The sequence below is a fragment of the Pelodiscus sinensis genome, chromosome 1, assembly GCF_052426305.1.
Source record: "Pelodiscus sinensis isolate ZL-2025 chromosome 1, ASM5242630v1, whole genome shotgun sequence".
Classification (NCBI taxonomy): domain Eukaryota; kingdom Metazoa; phylum Chordata; order Testudines; family Trionychidae; genus Pelodiscus; species Pelodiscus sinensis.
Genome location: NC_143052.1, coordinates 302,420,481 through 302,443,700, shown reverse-complemented (window position 1 = coordinate 302,443,700; position 23,220 = coordinate 302,420,481). Strand labels below are relative to the sequence as shown.

Genomic DNA, 23,220 nt, shown 5'->3' with positions numbered 1-23,220 from the left:
TTGTTCCGGAAAAACAGCCGTTTTTCTGGAAAAACTGCAGTGTAGACATACCCTGCGAGAGTTTGTGTTTAGCATTCTGGCTTCTCCATTAGTTAGGTTAAGTGACTCCCTACCTAGTATATAGATTTTTGTGGGTTACATTCTTAGGTGCCTCTTTCTCCCCTTTCACTGCACAGGGAATGTAGGCACCTAACTCAGCTTTGTGCATTGCAGCGTTAGTCCCATGATTTTCCAGACACCTAAAATTAGGCACTGATATTCAGCCTTGTAACACCTAAGTGCCTTTGTGGATTCCACCCAAACTCTATGCTCCTCATTTTCCGGGTGACCAACTTCATATCCTGGAGTGTGATTTGAAGAAGTTCTAAGTGCTCAAAAGCTGCAATTGAAGTCAACAGGGACTGTGCTTAAAACATGTAGAGTTCTATATAAAACTAAATACTCTGAAATATAAAGTGTTTTGAATTTGGCACCCAAAATTAGTGGACAATTTTGACCTCAATCTTTCTGTGACCAAATTCCTATCTGTAGAATGAGGATAATTATACTTTCTCACCCCCACAGGGATATTGTAAAATTAAATGTATGAATGTTTGTGAAGTACTCAGATACTACAAGGATGAGCACCACAGAAAAGTCTTCTGTTTGCCAGCTGGCAATGGGTGGCTGGGGATGGATCACTTGATGATTACTTGTTCTGTTCATTCCCTCTGCGGCACCTGGCATTGCCCACTATGGGAAGACGGGATACTGAGATAGACAGACCTTTGATCTGACCCAGAATGGCCATTCTTAAGATCTTATGAGGAAATTAATAATTCTGTTTTCAAACCCTGCTTTGAATAGCATGTAGTAAATAACATCTGTGAACAAAGAGCAGAAATCAAAATATCCAATAGCTGCTCATTCAATGAGCAGTGTCTGTCCTATGCACTGAGGGCATGCCTACACTACCTGGAAGATCAAGATAAATTGACTCCAGCTATGTAATTTACATAACTGGAGTTGTGTGTCTTACTTTGACCATTCCATGCAGTGTAGACCAGTGTAACTCAACTAAGGTGAGGAGGTCTGTGGGGAAAATATAGTGTGTGATTACATAGTGCAAGACTGCATCATAATACCTATGCACCAGGAGAACAAATTAAGATTGAATGGGCAACCATAAATTTTGGCATCTCCTAACTTTTGAGTGCTTAACTTCGCAACATTAATTATCTTTCCGTATATAGTTTTTTATTTAATTATTTATAGTATGCCAGGGTGCACATGGCACTTGTCAATTGCTTACAAGGTATCATTCTGAAACAAAAGTGCTAAATAAATGTAAGAGACAAGGTGGGTATGGTAATATATTTTATTGGACCAACTTCTGTTGGTGAGAAACACTTTGTGTAAGTGATGAAAGAGACAAGTTTTCCTGCTTAAAAAGTCTCTTTCAACAACAGAAGCTGGTCCAATAAAAGATATTACCACATCCATCTTGTCTTCCTAATATCCTGGGACCAACACAGCTACAACAACACTGCATAAATAAATGTAAGTCATTATTATTATTAACATAAGTTTTACAATGGCAGTTGATCATGATTTGAGTCAGGATTTCAGTAAGCACCATAGGCTCATTAAGGGTGTGACTACACACCAGGGCTTAACTCGAAATAAGTTACACAAACTGAGCTATGTCAATTGCGTAGTTTATTTTGAAATAGTTTATTTAGAAGTGGGGAGCATCTACACAGCACTTATTTTGAAATAGAGCACTCTTCTGCTGACTTCCCTTATTCCTCATACAATGAGGGTTACAGGAGTCAGAGTAAGAAGTCCTCCAGCTTGACAGTATTTTGACATTATTTTGAAATAACTGCCTGTTGTGTAGATGCGGACTAAGTTATTTCGAAATAACGCTAGTTATTTCTAAATAATGTTGCTGTGTAGACATACCTTAAGTCAGTGGTCCTCAACCTTTTGGGGCCGCCGTGCGTCTGGGGGCAGGGCTTCTCACGCGCTGCGCATCCAGAGAGGGGCCTCGCATGAACCGTGCGCTCGGGAGTGGGGCCGCGTGTGTGCCTGGGGCTCGGGGCGCAAGAATGACTTGGCCTGGCCCTGGTCACTCGGTGGGCGCATATAGATGCCCCGGCAGGCACCATGGCGCCCATGGGAACTGCGTTAGGGACCACTGCCCTAAGTGATTAAAAAACAACAACACTAGTTTCAAGATGTGAAGAAAAATGGTCAAATCCTTAAAGCAAAGAATTTCAGTCATTTTTCAAATGCAGTAGTCTGATGGTCCACATTTACAGTCAGATTAAACCTATCCAAGGTCTTTGTATATATGATATTTCAGACAACTTTATCATCAAGGCCCCAGTCCAAAAAACCACTTAAATAGGTAGTTAAATTTAGTGATCCCTGACTCTGGCTATACCTACACTACCACGTGTTGATATGCCCTCCAATGGGACTTAAAACAGGAGCTACATCAGGGCCTAAATTTCTCCACTGAATTGTCTTTAGAGTAAATTCCAGTGTATTAGATGGTCTTTAAAAATTAGGTCAATTTGTCAATAGTGTATTTGATAAATCGCCCAAAAGTAATGGCTAAATTTATTTTTCCATCTCCAACTGACACTGACAAAAACAAAGTCACACTAGAGAATGAGCCTGTTAGTGAATTCTAAACAGTCAAATGAAAATATTAGTGTAATAGAAATCTTGCTGAATGTGACCTGCCTATGTAATAACAAAAAAAGCACAGAAACTACTAAAAGCACCACTTAGCACACTATATAAAGTATACCCAGTATTTTAACAGTTGGTGTTAGTGGAACAGAAGAAAAAAGACTAAGAGCTAGCTTTGCACCTTGCAATCCAGCCTAAATAAGGGACATTACATAACTGACCAATATCAGAAGCAGAAAAGGGACAAAGTCACACTATGGTTCCTAATCCCCCTTGCTCAAGGGCAGGGAGAAAGGAGTAACACTCCATAATTCTTTTCCTCCCTGTCCACTGCAGCCTAGCTGTGCTGGCTGGAGTGAGGGGGGACAGAGTCCTGCTCTTGTTCATCCACTTCTTGGCCAACTCTATGGGAGGCGGAGTAGCAACTGCTCTCCCCTACAACACGTGGAGTGTTAATGCCAATAGCCCGTGTAGGGGACATTCTCCTCCCCTACAGTAATGTTAGGAAACCTATGTCTGAGCCTTAAATAAAGAGGTGAAAATGTTGAGTGAGACAAAGGAGTAAATATATCAGCTCCCCAAAACCTCTTCTATCTTTGCTTATAATAATGATGATGATTTGCTCTAGAACTGTTTCTTGAACCTTCATTTGGCTGGAAGCCAGGCAAAAAACCCCAGCAAGCTAAGGGTTAAAAGTGTTCTCATCTCTGTCATTCTTCTGAAACCCTAGTTAACTGTCTAGGATTGCCAATGTGATTGTCATTCAGGGCTGCAGCCTAAACATCAGTATTGGGAAGAAAGAAAGTTGGACAACCTCAGTGTTATCTTATTTATTACTATGGATGGGCAGCTGCTCAGCCAGCCAGCAAATGATGACTTATTTAGAAGATCCTAAATTCCATGTCTTTTCATTAAAGAAATGTGGAAGAAAGAGGCCACAGGGATATTTACTGGGGTCACAGAGGCCAAGTTAAGATACGCACAAAGACAAATAAATACAAATGCAAGGGCAGAAAGCCAAGAGGCATAAAACCATCTGAGGAACAGGATATATTTGGAACCTGCTAGCTCTACAGATAATATTGGTGCACATTTTGTTATCTTGTCAAATGAACCATGTAATCAGATAAAGGGCACCTTTACCACAAATTCAACAGCATATTATAATGGAATTAATAACATATGAATTATGGCAGTGCATTAAGCCTGGACTTGAGTAGTATAGCCACTTCAGCTAAAAAGCCTGACTTCATCAATTTTAATCCAAGTTCCTTTAAAAAGTTGGCTGCTGCTCTGTGGCAGTCTGCCCAGGCCTGCTGCTCACTCAAGCAGTAGTAGAGATCTGTTTGACAGAAGATGGCTAACCTGGTGTCCCAGCTGAATGCCTTGCTGGCATGTGCTTTTAACAAAGTGCTAACCAGATCACATATAAGGAGAGATGAATATTTTGGGAAAAAAAAACACATAAAAACTATCAAGTTTAGAAATAAACAAATAGGATTCTGGGGCTCTGTGCCCCTACGCCCTATCAGATACTACTTCACAAATATCCCCTCTTTGCCATAGCCAAACTTTCTGTGCCAAGTCTTCAAAAACAAGCATGTAATTTGTTTTCATTATTTTAAATATTTGAACCTGTGGACAAATATTTTGTGGAAACAATTTAGATGCCTACATTAGAAACATGTGCCCTATACACGTCAATAGCACCATGTTACACAGTCCTAGACAGTGTCCTTCAACTATATTCTGTTGACTCTTGTGGATAGTTTGAAGAATCCATGTAATGCAAATTAATGTTCATTACATTTGACAAATTTCTCTTGCATTTCTAGTATTATCTAATGTGCTCATAAAATCGAACTTGAAGCCATCTAAATCTTTTCATCTTGAAGGTTTTTATAAGCTTTAATTATGTGTGAAAAGCAACATTACTGCCATCCTGTTCTCAATATGACCTGAATCACTCCTGAAGGAGATTGCTTTATTGTGTCTCCTCTGACTTTATTTGAGGGGATTAAGATTCTAAAAGATAGATTTTCAAAGGTATCTTGGTCCTTAACCTTGCTGACCAATCACAGAGAGATTCAGGAACCTAATCTGCTAAGGCACCTTTGAGCAACCCATTATGGTCCTATTTACACCATTAGGTGTCTAAACACATTTGAAAATCTGCCCCCACCCATCATGGGTGGATAGTGGGATGTAATCAGACAGGTTATGTCTTAATTTGGATCTGATAATTGTGAAGTCTCCCCTTGCAAAGTATGTCTTCACTGCAGAGTTAGCCCAGATTCTTACCCAGGTTTTAACCCTAACCTTGCACCATCCACACACAAAAAAACCTTTTACCCAGTTTCCATGTGCTTTGAATCAGCCTGCTTAGCCAGCTGAGGGTAGAACTCACAATGTTTTAGATACATGATGGGACACTATTCCCCCATGAGGAAGGACCCAGGAGGGGATTTCCCTCCCCATGCCCTGCTCTGATACTGAAACATCCAGAGGACTGATCTCCCTGCCTTCCCTCCTGGGGATTGTGCTCACTTCCTCCTGCTTAGTTTGGTAATAGCACTGGGCGAGCGATGGATAACCGAGAGCTGTCACATATGGGATCCCTTAGAAGTTACAAAAACAAAAGGAGAGCACTTGGGTGCTTCAGCTGGAGAGTGTGCAGTATACACTCACAGCGCTATGCGGGCAGAGGGGGACAGAGGGCAGCCAGGCAAAGCGCTGTCTAGAGCCAGCAGTGACAGTAACTTCCAAAGTCTTACAGGTACTGTCCTGCATGTGGAATAGTGATAGAAATGTAGCCGTGTTAGTCTGGGGTAGCTGAAGCAAAATGCAGGACAATGTAGCACTTTAAAGACTAACAAGCTGGTGTAACCGGGTCCCTGCCAGCCCTTTAAATAGCTCCCTGCTGACTTTTGCCGCAGCCCTGTGGCGAGCTGCGCACCCGGGCGCACCCGCTTCCTTTCAGCCCTGTCTAGAGCCCACAGCCAGTGACTCGAGCACGCCCAGCCGGGCCGGGCACTAGCGCCCCGCGCCCACAGCGGCAGCCCGCACCCTTGCCCGGCGCGCGGCGCTGCCTCCGGCCCTGGGGCGAGGGGCGCTGCCAGGGCAGGGCGCGAGCCGCCGGACAGGTGTCTCCCCGCGCCAGGGGAGAGCCGGGGGCAGCGGGACTGACCTGCCAGCCGGCGCTCGCGGACGTTTCGCCACAGTAAATCCCAGGCTCTGGCGGTGGAGTCCCGCAGCTGCTCGCTCAGCGACCGCCGGAGCTGGGGCTGGGCAGAGGCGCGCTTGCCGCTCATCGTCGGTCCCTCCGCATCGCCGGGTCCCGGGACGCGCGGCGGCGGCAGCCGGGCACATGGGAGCGGGGGGGGGGGGGCGGTGGGACTCGCGGCGGCAGCCCCCGCCTCACGCTAGCTCCGAGCCGGCTGGGAGCCTGGGCTAACCTGGGCGCGTCTCCCCGCGGCTGGCCCCGCCGTCCCTCCCCCGGGCGCCCAGCCCAGTGCGGCCCCGAGCACCGGCCAGATGGGCAGCAACGTAGCTCCCCCCCCCCCCCACCAGTCCCCTTGCCGCGCACCAGGGGGTCTGCGCTGCTCTCCCTCTCGCTGCCTTCCCGCCTGGCCGCCCCGCTGCCCTTGGCCCCAGGCTGGGCGGGGTGTGTGTGTGAGGGGGGGGGCCCGTCTGTGCGGGGCACTCTCCAGCCTGCCCGGCAAAGCCTGGCCGAGACTTGCCAGCGCCGGTCCCGTGGGGCTCCGTGCCCGGGTGAGAGCGGCCGGAGCTGGCCCCACTTCAGAGCCGTTTCGGGCTGCGATCCGATCAGCGGACTCACCCCCGGCTGTCCTGTTACTCAGCACCCGGCTAGTGCCCTGGGCTCTCCCGGCATCCTCCTCCCCCCGCCACGCTGCCTTCGCCCCCCTCCAGAGCCCCCGCCTGCTGCTGGGGTGATAGTGTCAGGGGCGCCCCCACGAATCATCTCCTTGGGACCTGCCACCCCTACACCACCATTCCCTGGCCGCAGCACGCTGAGAGGGAGGGCTGGGCTGCTATCGGCCAGCCCGTTCAACTCACTCCCACCCCCAACAGAGAGAGGGGCCTTTTGGTGGTGGGACAAGGCTTCAGGCCCCCCTAGAAAAGAACTATCCCACCAACAACCCCTACATAGCCTTGATGGGGGCCATCAGCAAGGTACCCCCCATACAGAGTGAGGAGTTCTCAACAGACCTATGTGAGTGGACAGTTTATTTCCTCAAGGGCTCCCCTACAGAGAAACCCGTGCTCCAAGCCACTTCCCCAACTCCAGGACCCATATACCAAGGGGTGTGGCTGGATGGGGTAAGCAGACCCTTGCTCCAGGAAGATTGGGGTGGCAGCCCTCCCCTGCCACCTCCTGGATCCCTATTTCATCAAATGGGTGGCAACGTTTTGTTTGTGTAACCAGAGCTGTCCTGTCCATAGGATGAACTGTGACAGCCACCCCAGGCCCCCACTTTGTGGGACCCTGCAACAGCCATCTCAACCATCCTATGGCCAGGAGGGATTGAGGATTATGGGGCCTGGCATGGGGTGACGGCATGAGTGCCCCCCCACATCAAAGTGGGATCCGGAGTGGCCCAGGAGCCTGCTCCACTGTGCCCCACCATGCCAGCCTCTCCTAGCTGACTGCACTCTGTGGCAGTGGGAAGTAGAGTGCTCCAGCCCCAAAGATGCATTGCTTTCTGCTGCTATGGAGAAATGGGGCACGATGGCTGAGAGGGCAGCATTGTGGGGCAGAGCAGGCTGCCGAAATACTCTGGATCCCACTGCTATGGTGAGTGCATAAAGGGGGCAACCCATGTTGCTGCCCTGCTCCAGGCCCTGCAATCCCCCAATCACATTGCTAAGGGCAGGGGGCAGGGAGGGCAGAGAACAGGCAGAACAGGAGTGGGGCTTGAGGAAGGGGTAGAGTGGCAGGTGGAGCAGGGACATAGCTGGGGCAGGACCTCCAGTATGGAAGTTGCCCTGTGTCCCCTGTCCCACTAAGGGCAGCCCTGTGTGTAACAAGTGCTAGTAGAGCTCAAAATGTATCCCCTCTCCCGCATATCATGGCCTTCTATATTCCTCTCTTTCCCATTCTCCTCTTCTTTCCTCCCTCATTCCTTCTCCACCCTACTTTCAGGATTGCCTCCTCCCCAGCCCTCACTCTATGAGAGTATGTCTACACTACAAAGTTAATTCGAACTAACAGACGTTAGTTCGAATTAACTTTGATAGGCGCTACACATACAAACCGCTAGTTCAAACTTAATTCGAAGTAGCAGAGTGCTTAATTCGAACTAGGTAAACCTCATTCTACGAGGACTAACGCCTAGTTCGAATTAGCTAGTTCGAATTAAGGGCTGTGTAGCCACTTAATTCGAACTAGTGGGAGGCTAGCCCTCCCCAGCTTGCCCTGGTGGCCACTCTGGCCAACACCAGGGAAACTTGTCTGCCCCCCTCCCGGCCCCGGAGCCCTTAAAGGGCCACGGGCTGGCTACACAGTTTGTGCCAGTTGCAAGCCTGCCAGCACCCAGCCAGCAGACCCTGCACCTGGCACAGGATGAGCCAGCCACCCGATGCCACCCAGCCCTCCGCCTCTTCCAGGGACCAGCCTGGCGGCTCCCAGGAGCCTGCTCGGGGCTGCAAGAGGCGGGCGCCCACTTGGTCTAGTGTGGAGATCGTGGACCTCATTGAGGTTTGGGGGGAAGCCTCCAATGTCCACGATCTCCACACTAGCCACAGGAATGCGGCCGTCTACGGCCGCATGGCTGACAGCCTGGCTGCCAGAGGCCACCAGCGGTCCCGGGAGCAGGTCCGCTGTAAAATAAAGGACCTGCGGCAGTCCTACTCCCGGGCCTGCCTGCCAGAGGCCGACCCGGAGGCCTGCCCCCACTTTCACGCCCTGGACCACATCCTGGGGGCTCACGCCGTCCATGCCCCCCGGGTCGTCATTGACTCCGGGGCAGAGGGACCCGTCCTGGACACCGAGGAGGAGGAGCTGGAGGACACCGAGAGCCAGGAGCCTGCCGGGAGCCTGCCCAGGACCCAGGACCCCCGAGGAACCCCACAGACAACATCTCCTGTGTCGTCCGAGGCCGGGAAGGCCTCCACCTGTGAGTACCATCATGCTCCCCTTATGTGTACGGGGGGATGGGGAGGAGAGGGAGCCCAGGGACCGTGCGCCTGGGCCTTGCCCACCATGGAGCAGCAGCTGGCTGTCATGCAGGGGCCTTGGCCTTGCAGAGGGGGGCTGGGTTTCACCCACCTTGTCCCCAGGGAGAACTGACGGCTGCTCTTGTTTCACCATAGCCGCAGCACCTGGGACTGCAGGGTGCACCACCCCACCTGCAACAGCCACCCGCACCCGGGCCAGCAGGCGTGCCAGGAATGAGGAGGACTACCAGTGGCGGCACCTCCGGTTCATGGAGCAGCTGCTCCGCAACCAGGAGCACTGGGTCCGGGAGGACATTCAGCTGTGCCAGCGGAGTGTGGATGCGCTGGAGGAGCAGGGCCGTGGCCTCAGAGGCCACCTCCAGACCCTGGTGGACCAGTTCCTGCCTCCTCCTGCTCCTGCGGCTGCCCCAGCTCTCGCTCCTCCTCCCACCCCTGCTGCCCCTGCTCCCTCTCCCGCTTCCTCCGCACCCCAAACCATCCTACCCCACCCTCCACACCCACTAAGTTAGTTCGAATAAGTGCTGTAGTGTAGACATACCCTGATAGTCACTCCTTCGGCACACAGGGTGAAGGGGTTCTTGCGTGTGATGTTTGCTTTCTGATGGGTTGCTGCCCAGCAGGAACTAGATTAACATCATCAATTCATTTCCCACAGAATACCTAACAGCCAATGAACGGTCACTAGAGATATGGCTGTATTTGAAACCATTACCAGAGTACAAAATGTTCTGTATCATTTTACTAACTCACTCCAAAACCCAATCAGTGCTCCCAAATATTGTTAATGGTTTCCGTCTCACACCAACATTTACACCTCATCTCCTTTTATGTCCAGATGTCTTGTCTGATACTAGACCTCATTTCCTCAGCTATTAGCTAAGGTGAACAGTAGGGGAGTAAAGAGATGTTTGTATCCCATACTGTCACCAGAATCTAGTCCTCGTTTCTTCAGCAGCTCCTTATAGATAACCTTTTGGGATGTTTTACTATTCAAGAAGATGAATCAGGAGTTTCCCTGTAGTTGATTTTACAGTTTACTGTAATCTTCTGACTAACAAAGCAAGCCTCTTCCCCAGCCCTTAATGAGGAACCGTGGAAGAAATGGGGGCAGAGGAGATTAGAGGGAGACAAGAAACAAAAAGGAAATTGTACTTATGTGAAGGAAAGTGTTAAAATACAGGGCTTGAAAAAAACTACTGCTTGATGAACCAGAAACTTTCCTGATAGGAGGTCAAGATTTAATTGATCAATTTCAGAAATATTTTAACTGTCCTTTAAAAATGTCAGTTTAAGTTGTCAGAAATATTTCTAGTCCTTACGGTTTACAAATGTGAATCAAAATTAAATCAAGATAGTGCTGTCTTCCTGGAGTTTTACTGGGACAGCTCCATTGCTTTCTGGCCTTCTTACAGAGCTTTCCACAAGCAGCAGAATTAAACGCAAATGACTATTCTCTGTATAGACAGTGGGAATCTATACAAAAAATCACATCAGTTTCATACTTCTGTTGCTGATAGGAAGTAGGGAAGAGGGGAGATGAGTAGCAAAAGCAGATACCATGCTTGCATACCTGGGCAGGGGATTAAAATGTGGATACACTCTCCCATTCAGTCACCAGCATATTTAAATATTACCTTTCCAATGACCTAAAGAAGAGATCTCTGGGCCTGGAAATCATGTCTCTTTCATCAACAGAAGTTGGTCCAATAACAGATAGTACCTCACCCACCTTATCTCTTTCATGATAACAGGATGTCCAGAAATCTGATTGCCAAAGAGGGATTTCTTTTGATATATTCCATCTATATCAACAGTTACTGTAAGGCCATATTCCAAAATGTGCATTTGTAACAGAGTTCATGACAAAGTTGTTTCATTTCCTGTTATGATTTTAGTAAACATGAGTAGGAGGAATAGTTTTGGTTAACCACTTTCTTAATATTCAGCAGCAGATATCAGAATGAATGAGCAAAGAATAGATTAATGTTAATGTATCTACAGTATAAAAGCACTTTTTATTATCTGTAACCTAGCCAGAGAAAAAGGAGTGTCTGGTTCTGTTCAATATCTTCATCAATGATTTAGATAATGGTATAGGATTACATTTTATAGAATCACAGGTTTGGAAGAGACCTGAGGAGGTCATCATGTGCAACCTCCTGCTAAAAGCAGGACCAATCCTAAATAAATCATCCAAGCCAGGGCTTTGTCAAGCCAGGACATAAAAACCTCTAGGAATGGAGATTTCACCACCTCTCTAGGTAACCCATTCCAGTGATTCACCACCCTCCTAGTGAAATAATTTTCCCTCATATCCAATCTAGGCCTCCCCCACTGCAATTTGAGGCCATTGCTCCTCATTCTGTCATCTCTCACTACTGAGAACATCCTCTCTCCATGCTCTTTGGAACCTCCCTTCAAATGGTTGAATTCAAAATGATCTGGATAAACTGGAGAGATGGTCTGAAGTAAACTGGATCAGATTCAATAAGAACAACTCCAAAGTACTCCAGTTAGGAAAGAACAATCAGTTGCACACATACAAAATGGAAGATGACTGCCTAGGGAGGAGTACTGCAGAAAGGTGTCAGGGGGTCATTATGGACTACAAGCTAAATATCAGTCAACAGTAGAACACTGCTGCAGAAAAAGCAAACATTAATTGGGGATGTATTAGCGGGAAAAATGTAAGTAAGTAAGGGTATGTCTACACTACCCCGCTAGTTCGAACTAGCGGGGTAATGTATGCATACCGCACTTGCTAATGAAGCCCGGGATTTGAATTTCCCGGGCTTCATTAGCATAAGCGGGGAGCCGCCATTTTTAAATCCCCGCTGCTTCGAACCCCGTGCAGCGCGGCTACACGGGGCTCGAACTAGGTAGTTCGGACTAGGTTCCTATTCCGAACTACCGTTACTCCTCGTGAAATGAGGGTTATCATGAATTGGAGTAAGAAGTCCTCCATCAAAATAATGACATATAGTGTAGATGCACTCTCTGGCTAGTTCTATACTGCAAGACTTTTCTGCAAGAGGAAATGCAAATGGAGCAATCATTTGCATATGATGCACTCGTATTTACATTTCCTCCTCAAATTCTTTTTGCACAAGTGGTTTTTGCACAAAACCCCCCTTTTGCGCAAGAGCCATTCTTCCTCATTTTTTCAGAAAGAAGGGCTCTTGCGCAAAAGGGTTTTTTTGTGCAAAAAGGGGCCATCTACACAGCGCTTTTTTGCGCAAAAACCTCTTGCACAAAAGGGATCCGAGGTGGAAATGCAAATATGAGTGCGACATATGCAAATGAGTGCTCCATTTGCATTTCCTCTTGCGGAAAAGCCTTGCAGTATAGACGTAGCCTTTGTTATTTCGAAATAACATCAGTTATTCTGAAATAATGCTGCTGTGTAGACAAACCCTTCCAGTTCTATGAATCTATGATTTAGTCCTGCCAAGAGCAAAGAAAATACCCAGTCTGCTGATTTTTACCAAGTAAGGGCCAAATTCTGACATTCTTGCTCACAGTGATTAATATCTCATTCTACACATTGTGTCTGAGATAAATGAGACTACTTGCAAAGGCACTATTCAACTTGAGTAAGATGGTATAATACTGGCTCTAAATTTGTTCAGAAACAGAGCACATCAGGGCACACCAATTGTTTTGCAAGGTTTCATCTCCCTGATTCTAACTCCTTTTTTAGCCTGTGGGAAATAAAGATATTTTCTGTACATGGCAAAAATGAATGGTACAGTATGGTTATTCTCTAGGGCTATGTCTACACTCATGGCTTCTTGCGCAAGTATGGCCATTCTTGTGCAAGAATCCACAGAGCATCCACATTGCCCACCTGCTCTTGCGCAAGGAAATTTACAGTACGGAGTGGTAAGAGAGGGCTTCTTGCACAAGAGTTACGCTCTTTTTTAACAGGTGTAATCCCTTTTGCGCAGGAACTCTTGCACAGGAGGGCAGTGTGGACACTCAGCAGGGATTTCTTGCGCAAGAAAGCCCTATGGCTAAAATGGCCATCAGAGCTTTCTTGCGCAAGAGATCATCCACACTGCCATGGATGCTCTTGTGCAAAAGCACAGCTCGCACATGGGAGTGTGGACGTTTTCTTGCACAAGACTCCTTGCACAAGAACCCTTGCACAAGATGTTCTTGCGCAAGAAGCCGCCAGTGTAGACATAGCCTAGGAGAGTCCTATAAGTACAGGTCTAGAATCCAGTTACTAGTACTAGTTTATGTTACTACAGTGCCTCGGAGCCCTCATCATGGTCTAGAACCCCAATGTACTAGATGCTGTACAAAAAACAGAACAGAAAGATGGTCTCTGGCTCAAAGATGTTACAATCTAAGTACCAGAAAAGAGAAAAGAGATAAATACAGATATATGAGAGAGCAGTAGTCACTCGTACAGAAGGGCTATGTCTACACTCACAGCTTCTTGTGCAAGTATGACAGTTCTTGCGCAAGAATCCGCAGAGCGTCCACACGGCCCGCCCACTCTTGCACAAGGAAATTTACAGTGCGGCATGGTAAGAGAGGGCTTCTTGCGCAAGAGCTACGCTCTTTTTAAAAAAGTGTAAGCCCTCTTGCGCAGGAGCTCTTGCACAAGAGGGCAGTGTGGACGCTCGGCCGGGGTTTCTTGCGTAAGAAAGCCCTATGGCTAAAATGGCCATCAGAGCTTTCTTGCGCAAGAGAGCGTCCACACTGCCATGGATGCTCTTGCGCAAAAGCACTGCTGGCACATGGCAATGTTGACATTTTCTTGTGCAAGAGTTCTTGCGCAAGAAACCGCTAGTGTAGACAGATTTTGCGCAAATACTTTTAACGCAAGAGTTTTTGCGTTCAAGTATTTGTGCAAGAGAGCATCTACACTGGCATGTGCCTTTGCACAAGAGATGTGCTTTTACGCAAAAGCATCCGTGCCAGTGTAGATGCTCTCTTGCACAAGAAAGCTCCGATGGTCATTTTAGCCATTGGGCTTTCTTACGCAAGAAATTAACATTGCCTGTCTACACTGGCGTCTTGCACAAGAACAGTTGCGCAAGAGGGCTTATCCCTGAGCGGGAGCGTCAGAGTATTTGCGCAAGAAGCACTGATTTCCTACATTAGAACGTCAGTGTTCTTGCACAAGTACTCGTGGCCAGTGTAGACAGGTGGCAAGATTTTGCGCAAAAGCACTTGCTTTTGTGCAAAATCTTGCCAATGTAGACAGAGCCAAGATGTTTGAACTCTCCCCTTCCAAAAGAAAACCAGCACATATTTTATACTTTTCTACTCATCAAACTATACAATTTACATTCTCTTTCCTTTATCGGGCTACTCTCGTCCACAAAAAATTCTACTTTCTATTGACTGCTCCCTACTGGTGTGTAAAACTAAATATTGAATCATAAACAATGTCTGCAATTCCTATTCAGTAGCAGATGTTTCTCATCAGCACTTGTGACACATGTGGTTATGGTCTCCAAGGTCACAGAAAGCAGAGGCACAGTGATTTTAAGCGTGGTTTCTAGTCCCTAGTTATATGGTAGGGAAGCACTGGGTGTTAGGACCAGCTATGTTGGTAAGTTCTCCTTCTTTTGGGCTTCTCTAGCTGACACTATGCAACTCAATACTGCAGTGAAGGGGAAGCAGCTGCTGGAGGAGGCCAGGCCAGGCAGTGCAAAAGGAGGACGTGGCAGTGGTAAAAAGGAATACAACAAAAGGAGAAGAAGATGAAGTTCTGAAGAAGATGATCCAGGCTGGCCCTGGACTGGCCAAGGTAATTAAGGGTCCCTGGCAGCACAGGAGGGCAACTTGAAGGCTGATCCTCCTTGTCTCTATGTTTGAATGTATAGCTAGTGCCCTAAGGGCAAGTCGGCATCATTTTTTCTGCTATGCCCCGCTTGATCCAAAATTAACCAGACATCTTGTGACTCTGACTAGAGGTTTGTGTCAGTCAAAGAGGCTCCCTTGAGACTGTCACTTGGTGTGCTGAAAATGCCACTGAGCCAACCTTCCTACCTTCCTGGGGGGACCTCTTTACTCTGTCTTGTTGAGCCAGGCCCTTCAGCCTCCTTCATCACTGGCATAGAGAGGCAGGGTTACAGCCCTATGCAGAATAATACAGATGCTGAAATTAGCTCAACTCTGAGAAGGCACAGTTAAAGGGACTTGCCACAGCACCCAGGTGCACAGCCCCAATGAGACCTGAACCCTAGGCCGTCAGGTTGTCATTGCCTGACCCCATAGCCGTCTTATTCCCTATGAAGTTTTATACAGATGTAACGGGACTGTTAGCCCCTTACTAAAACTTAGTTGGTGTTTTTGGTTGGCCAGCTCCCAGTATCAAAAGGGGAAGGGTCCATAAGAAATCAGGGCCCTGAGACTGACAGACCCCAGGGACAATGGAAAGAAGCCAACATTCCAGGTCAGCCTGATTGACAGATTGGACAGGCCAATGAAGAAATTAGGAGGCCAGGTCCCATCTTCCGTGTGAGCTGGGATTTTCTGGGTGTCTCTGAGAAAAGAGAGAGCTAAGAAGAGCAGCAAGGAGAGCAAGTTGTGTGACAGACCTGCAGTGTCAGAACCAGAGGCCCATAAAGCCCACCGAGCGCAGACCCTGTGCAAAGAAGCAGATCTGCAGTGACAGAGCCAGGCACACAGCCCAAGGAGCGCAGACCCTGTGCTGAGGAGCAGACCTGTGACCAGAGAGCCAAAGGGATCAGAGAAGCAACACAAGGAGCTGGAGGCTGGCAAAGCAGCACAGTCTGGAGCTGGATGTGGTGAGCAGCTGGGACCAGCAAAGGGGGGGAAAGAAGCTCTGGGCAGGGGGACGCCACCAGCCAAGAGGCCCTGCAGGCCAGACTTGGAGAGGGATTGTAACTCCAGCTGGGAGAGGGGTCCTGCCACCTAGAGCCTGAAGTCCTGTGGTCACTGCCAGAGCAAGCGTGTTCAGCCTGCAGTCCCCCTGCAGCACAGCCAGGGCCTGAGAAAGAGCCCTGGGACCTATAAGGAACAGACTGTGAACTGTCCTTACACTCTGCAGACTGCTGTTTGTGATGTCCCCGTGCTACCGAGCGGGGCTGTGTTCTCATTTAACCTTCCTGATTTTTTCCTTATTCTTTTCTTTTTAATCAATTGTTGTTTAATAAATTGTATTTGCTTTGAACTGTATGTAATGATCAGTGGGTCAAGAAAACATCCAGTGTCAAGAGAGCACCCCAGAGTGGGGACACCGTAGCCCCTGCCCCAAGTGACTACAAGGTCGGGGATTAAGCCTCAGAAAACCTGGGCCCAGCCTTGTTGGGATTTCAAGGACTCTGCTACTCAGGAGAGTGGGAGGGGAGCCCTCAGGATCAGGGATGCCTTTGGGTGAAAGAATTGGGAGCGGGGACTCAGATCCTTTTGCTGGTCCACTTCACCAGGGTAGTATAGAAGCCAGGAAAGTTCCCCACAATAGTGGGACCATTTCCTCGCTTATACAAAGCAGGTTCATATTGTCTGCCCTCTCTCTTACATAAAGAAATGCACAGATCTTTGCCTGTCCCCCAGGTAACAATTATTTCCTTTGGGTTTAATAATAAAAGTAATTTATTAAGTATAAAAGGTAGGATTTAAGTTTTCATAAGAAATAGCAGGCAGAATAATGTAGGTTACTAAACAAAATAAAAACAAAACATACCAGCTAAGCCTAATACCCTAAGAAACTTGTTATATACAATATCTTGCCCTAACAGTAGTTTTAATAATGTTTTCTCACAGGCTGGATTTGCCTCTGTCTTAGATGTTTCCCGCAGTCATCTTGGGCGGTAAGCAGGGTATCCTGATGTTTGGCAGCAGCTCCTATTGTTCGGTGTCACGGATTTATATAGATTTTGACAAAGGTGGGAATCCTTAGGCTTTAGTTTAAATTTTCTCACACTTTCAGTGGAAAAGTACAATGTCCACGATGGGTCCCAGCATCAGGTGACCTAACTACATGTCTTTATGGGAACTCTTAGACCCTCCTACCAGCTGATTTATAGGCAAACCAAACCAATTTACAGATCATTTTCCTTATCTATGAGCCATCAACTGTCTAAAGCTGGAATAGGATCATATTATACTTTTCTCTGCTAAACTGATGAGTCCATTGTTACATACTTGCTTCCCTTGCAGGCACTTACAGACGGTAATCAAGTCACTTTTAACCTTCTTTTTAAGTCAATACAGTGGTTCCCAACCTTTTTGAGCATAGAGGTCCCTTTTCAATCTGTTAACATTTTATAGACCCCCCCTTCCCAAGGGGAGCAGCAGGAAGAAGCAGCCAGCAGGTCCCTTGGCCCGTACTGCTTCCTCAGCTCCTGCCCCCTCCATCCCCTGCCCATCCATGGAGGATACGGCGAGGGGGCTCTTGTGGCCAAAGGCAGCTCCCCTTTTTCTAATCCTTTAATCATTCTTATGGCTCTTGTCTGAACAATTTATCAAACACCCTTCTCGAACTGTGAGCACAAGAACAGAACAATATTTCAGCAGCAGTTGCAGCAGGCCAAATACAAAGACAAACTAACCTCTTTATTTTGCCTTGATATTCCCATTTTTATGTATTTCAAGTTCTCTGTAGCTCTTTTGGCCATAGTAGTCCCCCTGGGTGTTCATGTTCAACTCCATTATCCACAATGATCTCAACATACTAGTCTGGGCTTCATTTTGTTTACATATGATAAATGTGCTCAAGTCACGATCATCTGTACCTAAGCTATCATTAAATTTTAGTTTTCTGATCTATTCTTTATCTGTGAGGACAAAGTCCAATAGAGAATTCCTCCATGTTGGCTTTCTGGGTATGTTTAGAATACGTGCCTCTGGTGACAGAGGCATGTAGGTTAGGCTACCCGGCACAGGAAAATGAAGCGGCGATTTAAATAATCGATGCTTCATTTAAATTTAAATGGCTGCCGCGCTGAGCCGATCAGCTGTTTGTTGGCTCAGTGCTGTAGTCTGGACGCTCTGCGGTCGACATCAAAGGCATTTGTTGACGTCCCCGGTATGCCTCATGGGATGAGGCTTACCGGGGAGGTCGACAAATGCCTTTGATGTCGACTGCAGAGTGTCCAGACTACAGCGCTGAGCCGACAAACAGCTGATCGGCTCAGCGCGGCAGCCATTTAAATTTAAATGAAGCGTCGATTATTTAAATCGCCGCTTCATTTTCCTATGCCGGGTAGCCTAACCTACATGCCTCTGTCGCCAGAGGCATGTAGTCTAGACATACCCTCTGAGTTAGGAAATTGCTATCCATAATGCTTATATATTCCAAGGATGCATACCGGCAGCATATGATGTCCATCACATATCACTCAAATTGGAATCCCCCATGATTATATAGCTTTTTCCCTATACATTATAGACAAGTTTATGAGGAGGGGGCTCTCCTGTTCCCTGATGTGATTTGTTGGTCTGTAGCACACAGCAGTTAATGCCCCATCTTATGATTTAACCTGTTAGGACATTGATCCAGAAATAGTTACAGTCATTTTCCTCCAAGTTAACAGTGACTTGGAAACAGGTAGTGCAATTTTTGGCATAAAGTGCCACCCTCGTCCTCTTTTGCACATGCAGTCATTCCTAAATAGGTTAAAACCATTGATTTTTAAGATGCCAGATGTACAAATCATCCCATTAGGTTTCACTAATACCAATTAGATCAAAAATTATGTTAATAAGTAATTCCAATTCCTCTTGGTTTGTCACCCAAGCTCCTCTGGCAATTCCAGAATTTTTTTTTCTTCAGCTTAATATTAAATGAGATAGAAAACAAGATATAATAGGTAGAGTGAGGATAGGACATGAAAAGGTCATGCAAGTGAAGAAGTAGCTTCTGTTTGATGTAACAGAGAAAGTGTAGCCAATAGAGGGATGCAAAGAAAGATGTGACATGGTCAACATGACAGTCTCAGAAAATGATCTTTGTAGGAGCATCCTGAATGGGTACAAAGCAGGACAAAACAGCTCACATATTCAGGCCAGAGAAAAGAATGTTGTGGTAACTGAGATAATACTAAGCATAGATGAGAGTTTTAGCTGCTTGGGAGTTTTCTGTTCAAATGACTGAGTGACGGTAAAGTCACTTCTTGCAAAATTACAATTTTCCATAGAAAAATTTCAGTTGTGTTAGAAAATTGTTCCCTGCTCCCTAGCTTTCAGGCAACTCAGAAGCCTTGGTTCCTAAGCTCTCAGGCTCTCCAGCTTAGAAAATTTTCAAATGGGTTGAAACAAAATGCCATTTTTGAGTTATCTAGAGAGGTGGTGTAATCTTCATCCTAGAAGTTTTTAAATCTTGGATCGACAAAATCCAGGCTGGGATGGCATAATTGGGATTGGTCTTGTTATTTTATCAGGGGGTTGGACTTGACCTCCTGATGTCTCTTGCAACCTGATGATTCTATTATTTTGAATTTTCTAAACAAAACTTCACAATTGCTATAGCGTGGGAAATAGCTAAACTGTTTTTCATTCTGTTTCAGAACTATTTTTGTTTCCCGTCCAGAATTTCCCACAAAACAGGCATTGCAGCTTCTGGCCACTTTTAGGTCTAGTTGTATGAATGGATAGAAAGGGCCATATCTTAGAGATGTTAGGCAGAAAGAATTGACAAGTTTTAGATGCTCTAGATATGAAGACCTAAAAAGAAGTGTGAGGTGATGGTGACACAGATTCTGGGCATGAATGTTATCTACAATGACTGAGGAAAGAGGTAGCATGGCAGGCTTCAGAGGAAGATTATTGGATGCATAAGATTGTAATCATTAGAGCAATGTGAATGAATATTGGAAAGCAAGCTTGACACTTCAATGTAAATTGAAATCTTCTCTGAATAGCCTCAGTACCACAATTATTGTACACCTGTCAGTCCCCATCAGTTATTAGAGGAAAAGAAACAGAGAAAATGAGCAATTGCCTGAAAACCTCTCAGCTTTGTAAAATATGTCTTGCTTTCTTTGTTAAAATGTCCTCTACACTGCTCTTGTATGCTACGAGTATAAAAAATATGAGGATGGGAAAGGGAGAGTCAATTTTCAGTGGCTGGACAATTGTCTGAAAAAAGTGAAATATATTTAACATGCGTGCATGCATTTGTCAGTAGAGTGAAGCTTTTATATATGGATGAGGCAGCAATACTTGTGCTTTGGTTATGGGGACTTGTATCCTTGAAAAATGCATTAAGCAGTTTGCAAATTTGAAGCGCTCAGTGTTCCTGAAAAAGTGAACAGTTATCTTGAAATGAGAAATGTGGCTGCATGAAAAATTGTCTGCAACACATACCTGACTCGCTCCTTTTTTGTTCTGGTTTCTTGATTTTCATTTATTCTGGAATCATTTATTCAAGATGAAGACTGGCACCTCCAGAATCATTAAGATAATTTCCTGTACTCATGTCCTGTAGATTTCCCAGGCAAGTTCTGACCCAGCTTCACCTGTGTTATCTGGGATCACACACAACACAGTTTAGCTGGCTAAGGGACACAGCTGTGAATCCTCCTAGCATAATGGAATTTAGAGTTATGATGGATGCTCATGTGGTGACATTTAACATCTCTGTCTAGTCCCACTGAGCAGCAGGATATTCATGCTGTGTAGAAGGGGTTAGACTAGGAGAATCTACAATTCTTTCTGTCCAAAAATATGTCCGTTTCTGTGAGAACATTTTGGTAGCGTCAAACAGCACCTGTATTCCATTAACTGCAAAAGCATTTCACTGTTTACAGTAACCAGGAAATGTCGATGTCTGTGTTATATTAACAAGTCAGCAATAACAACTGCAGTCTTGTTTTTTAAGGTTTAGTAGAGAATGGTTTACTATGACTCATACTGCATGTTTAACTTTTTAGCTGAATGACGTACAACCATGCAAGCCTGTCCTAGAGACCATGACAGAAGAATTCATGGGGGGAAAAGCTTGCTAGAAGTGAGATATTGTTCCAGCAATTACTGCTATAAGCTGATCAGGTGAAAGCCAAAAAAAACAAAAATAATTGTGAACTGAAACATTAAAAATGCTTGTGACAGTATGCTTGAGTACATGCTTCTTCGTCTTTGTTTTGTGTATGTTTTCTTTACCTTGTGCATGTGTGTTCAGGGAAGGGGCCACACGCACACCAATATAGCCTCATTCAAGGTTGAATTTGTGTGGGCGGGGATGGGTATATATTGCATAGGCAGAAACAACATTAAGCTGTGGCATATTTTAGAGGCATGAACAATAATATATTATAATTCATGGACATATTGCTGTGTATCCACATTAAATATACTGTAAAATTATTTCAGTGGTAGAGAAATCACTCAGGTTTTAATTTTGTTGTAAATATAAATCTGAAAATATAATCTGAAATTTTGGGCATGCAATAGGTGGGTGATGAGGAATGCAAGAGTCAAAAATGGCCATTTTCCTTTTGCAGGATTTCTTTTATTAGTATAGACAATATTGGGTAGCATTGACTTTATATTCACATGATATTAGGTACAGCACTTGTGTTCTCTCTTTCTCTAGGGATTGAAAACAAAATTTTTGGATGCTGCTGAACAATTCCTAAGAGCAACAACAGTGAGAACCAAACTGTGGCTGGCCCAAGACAAGTGCACAAGTGAGAAAAGGTGTGAAGAACTTTCTTCCATGCCTTGTTGTTCTGTGCAAGGATGTCAACCAGATGAGGACAAGAACCACAGGTGCAACGCCCTGCTGCACTAGCCAGAAAAGCTACCTCTCCTCCCCAATGGGAGGATGCTCTACCTTCCATCTAGTTTGTGCTCCTTCAAAGTCAAAGTATTCTGGCTGCCCTGGCCCTGTGTTTATTAAGAGAGGATACAATTCCATAGTCTTTCCATGTTTATACCTCCCATGGGTGCTGGGCACACAATAAAGCCCACTGGAGCATGCAAGAGAGTGCTGAAATGACACATTTTTACTCTTAGTTCCAACTCCCAAAGTTTTTACACATAAAAACATAGGAATGTCAGACTGGCTGCTAGCAGATATAGACAATTGCTCATATTCCTTTTGTTAGTTACATACACATTTGCTCTCTAATGTCTTAATAACTTACATTCTTTTTCATATTATGTTGATATAAAACCATAGTGGAACCAATTCCATTACTGAAACTTTCCTCAACTATGAGAAAAAACACATCGTTTTTGCATAATAAAGGTGCTGAATTCAATATTGCTCAGCAAGATGTATCCCCGTGTTAAGGGTTAATCTGAGTTAATTTGCCTGACACAGAAACATTGCACTAAATTAAATTTAAAATCCTTGGTGTTAATGTGAGGTTCCAAGTTCAGCTTTATGAATGTGTTATTAAAAAACAAAATGGAAATAAACTGACTAGTTTATGGTTTGTTTTAATTTGTCTTTTTTTTTTTGCGCTTCAGCTCAGACCATTTCGACAGAGATGTCTTCTTTTGCCATTATCCTTCATCTACATTCTGAAAGCTGATTATGCCGCTCCCCAGAGTCCTAAAGCAATGGAACACTGTCACCATGGGTAGATGTCATCATGGGTAGATGTCATCCTCCCGTAGGGCTCAAATACATTGGGATGCATAGTCTTCTGTCTTAGTCCTTGTGACGTCACTTAATCCCATGGATAAGAAGTGTAAAGTGGGTTAAAAAAAAAAGCTACCTGCTCAGAAAGGTAGCATGTAACCTTCCGTTTACACAAGCATAAATAGCCCCATAGCACACAAGGTAGATCACTGTATTCCTGATCACAGGTGGCATGTGATATGGGCTGGGCCCGTGTTGCCTATGCTCCACCAGTATTTAGGAACATGGGCCTACCTCCACCTATGTGTGGGCTTATAGCAGTCCTATCCATAGGATGGTTGCCCCAGTCCACCACAGACCCTCCACTTTGGGGGAACAGGGCCTAATGCTTCAGGGGCACGTGGGGTCCAAATGGTATTGGGGAGTTAGCAGGGGACCTGGTGCTGGCAACAACAAGTAACCTGTCCACAGCCCACACCTCCTTGCCTCCTCCTGCCCCTGCTCCACTCTCACACCACCCCCACTCCACTCCTTCCCCCAAGTCCCCTCCCTGCCCCCATTCCACTCCTTCTTCCAAGTTCCCACCTCTGGCCCACATCTTTCTACTTTCCACCCTTTCCTCTGAGTGATGCAGAGAGCCAGAGGGGTGAAGTGGGCTGGCCTGGGGCTGGGTTGCTTACTGCTGCTGGTGCCAGCCCCTGGCTAGCTCCCCTGGGCACCATGTCTCCCTGAAGCAAACGGCTCTCCAAATTGGTAGTTGCTCCTGCTGTTCCTATGGATGTGATGGCTCTGCCTTGTTCTGGATACCAACAAAAGTTCACAAA

At 46.0% G+C, this 23,220-nt stretch overlaps 1 protein-coding gene across 4 annotated transcripts in view; it reads right to left on the bottom strand.

Annotated features, from left to right (window-relative positions):
• The window catches only part of STARD13 (StAR related lipid transfer domain containing 13), a 415,654-nt gene that overhangs the window by 195,346 nt on the left and 197,088 nt on the right, over positions 1–23,220 (bottom strand). Inside the window, exon 1 of one of the 4 annotated variants that reach the window (XM_075919192.2) lies at positions 5,870–6,569. The exons of the other annotated variants lie outside the window; for them this stretch is intronic. Within the exon in view, the coding sequence (XP_075775307.1) occupies positions 5,870–5,993 (124 nt within the window). The 5' untranslated portion in view covers positions 5,994–6,569. Of the gene's footprint in view, positions 1–5,869; positions 6,570–23,220 lie in introns of those variants that run through there. 4 annotated transcript variants of the gene reach the window in all.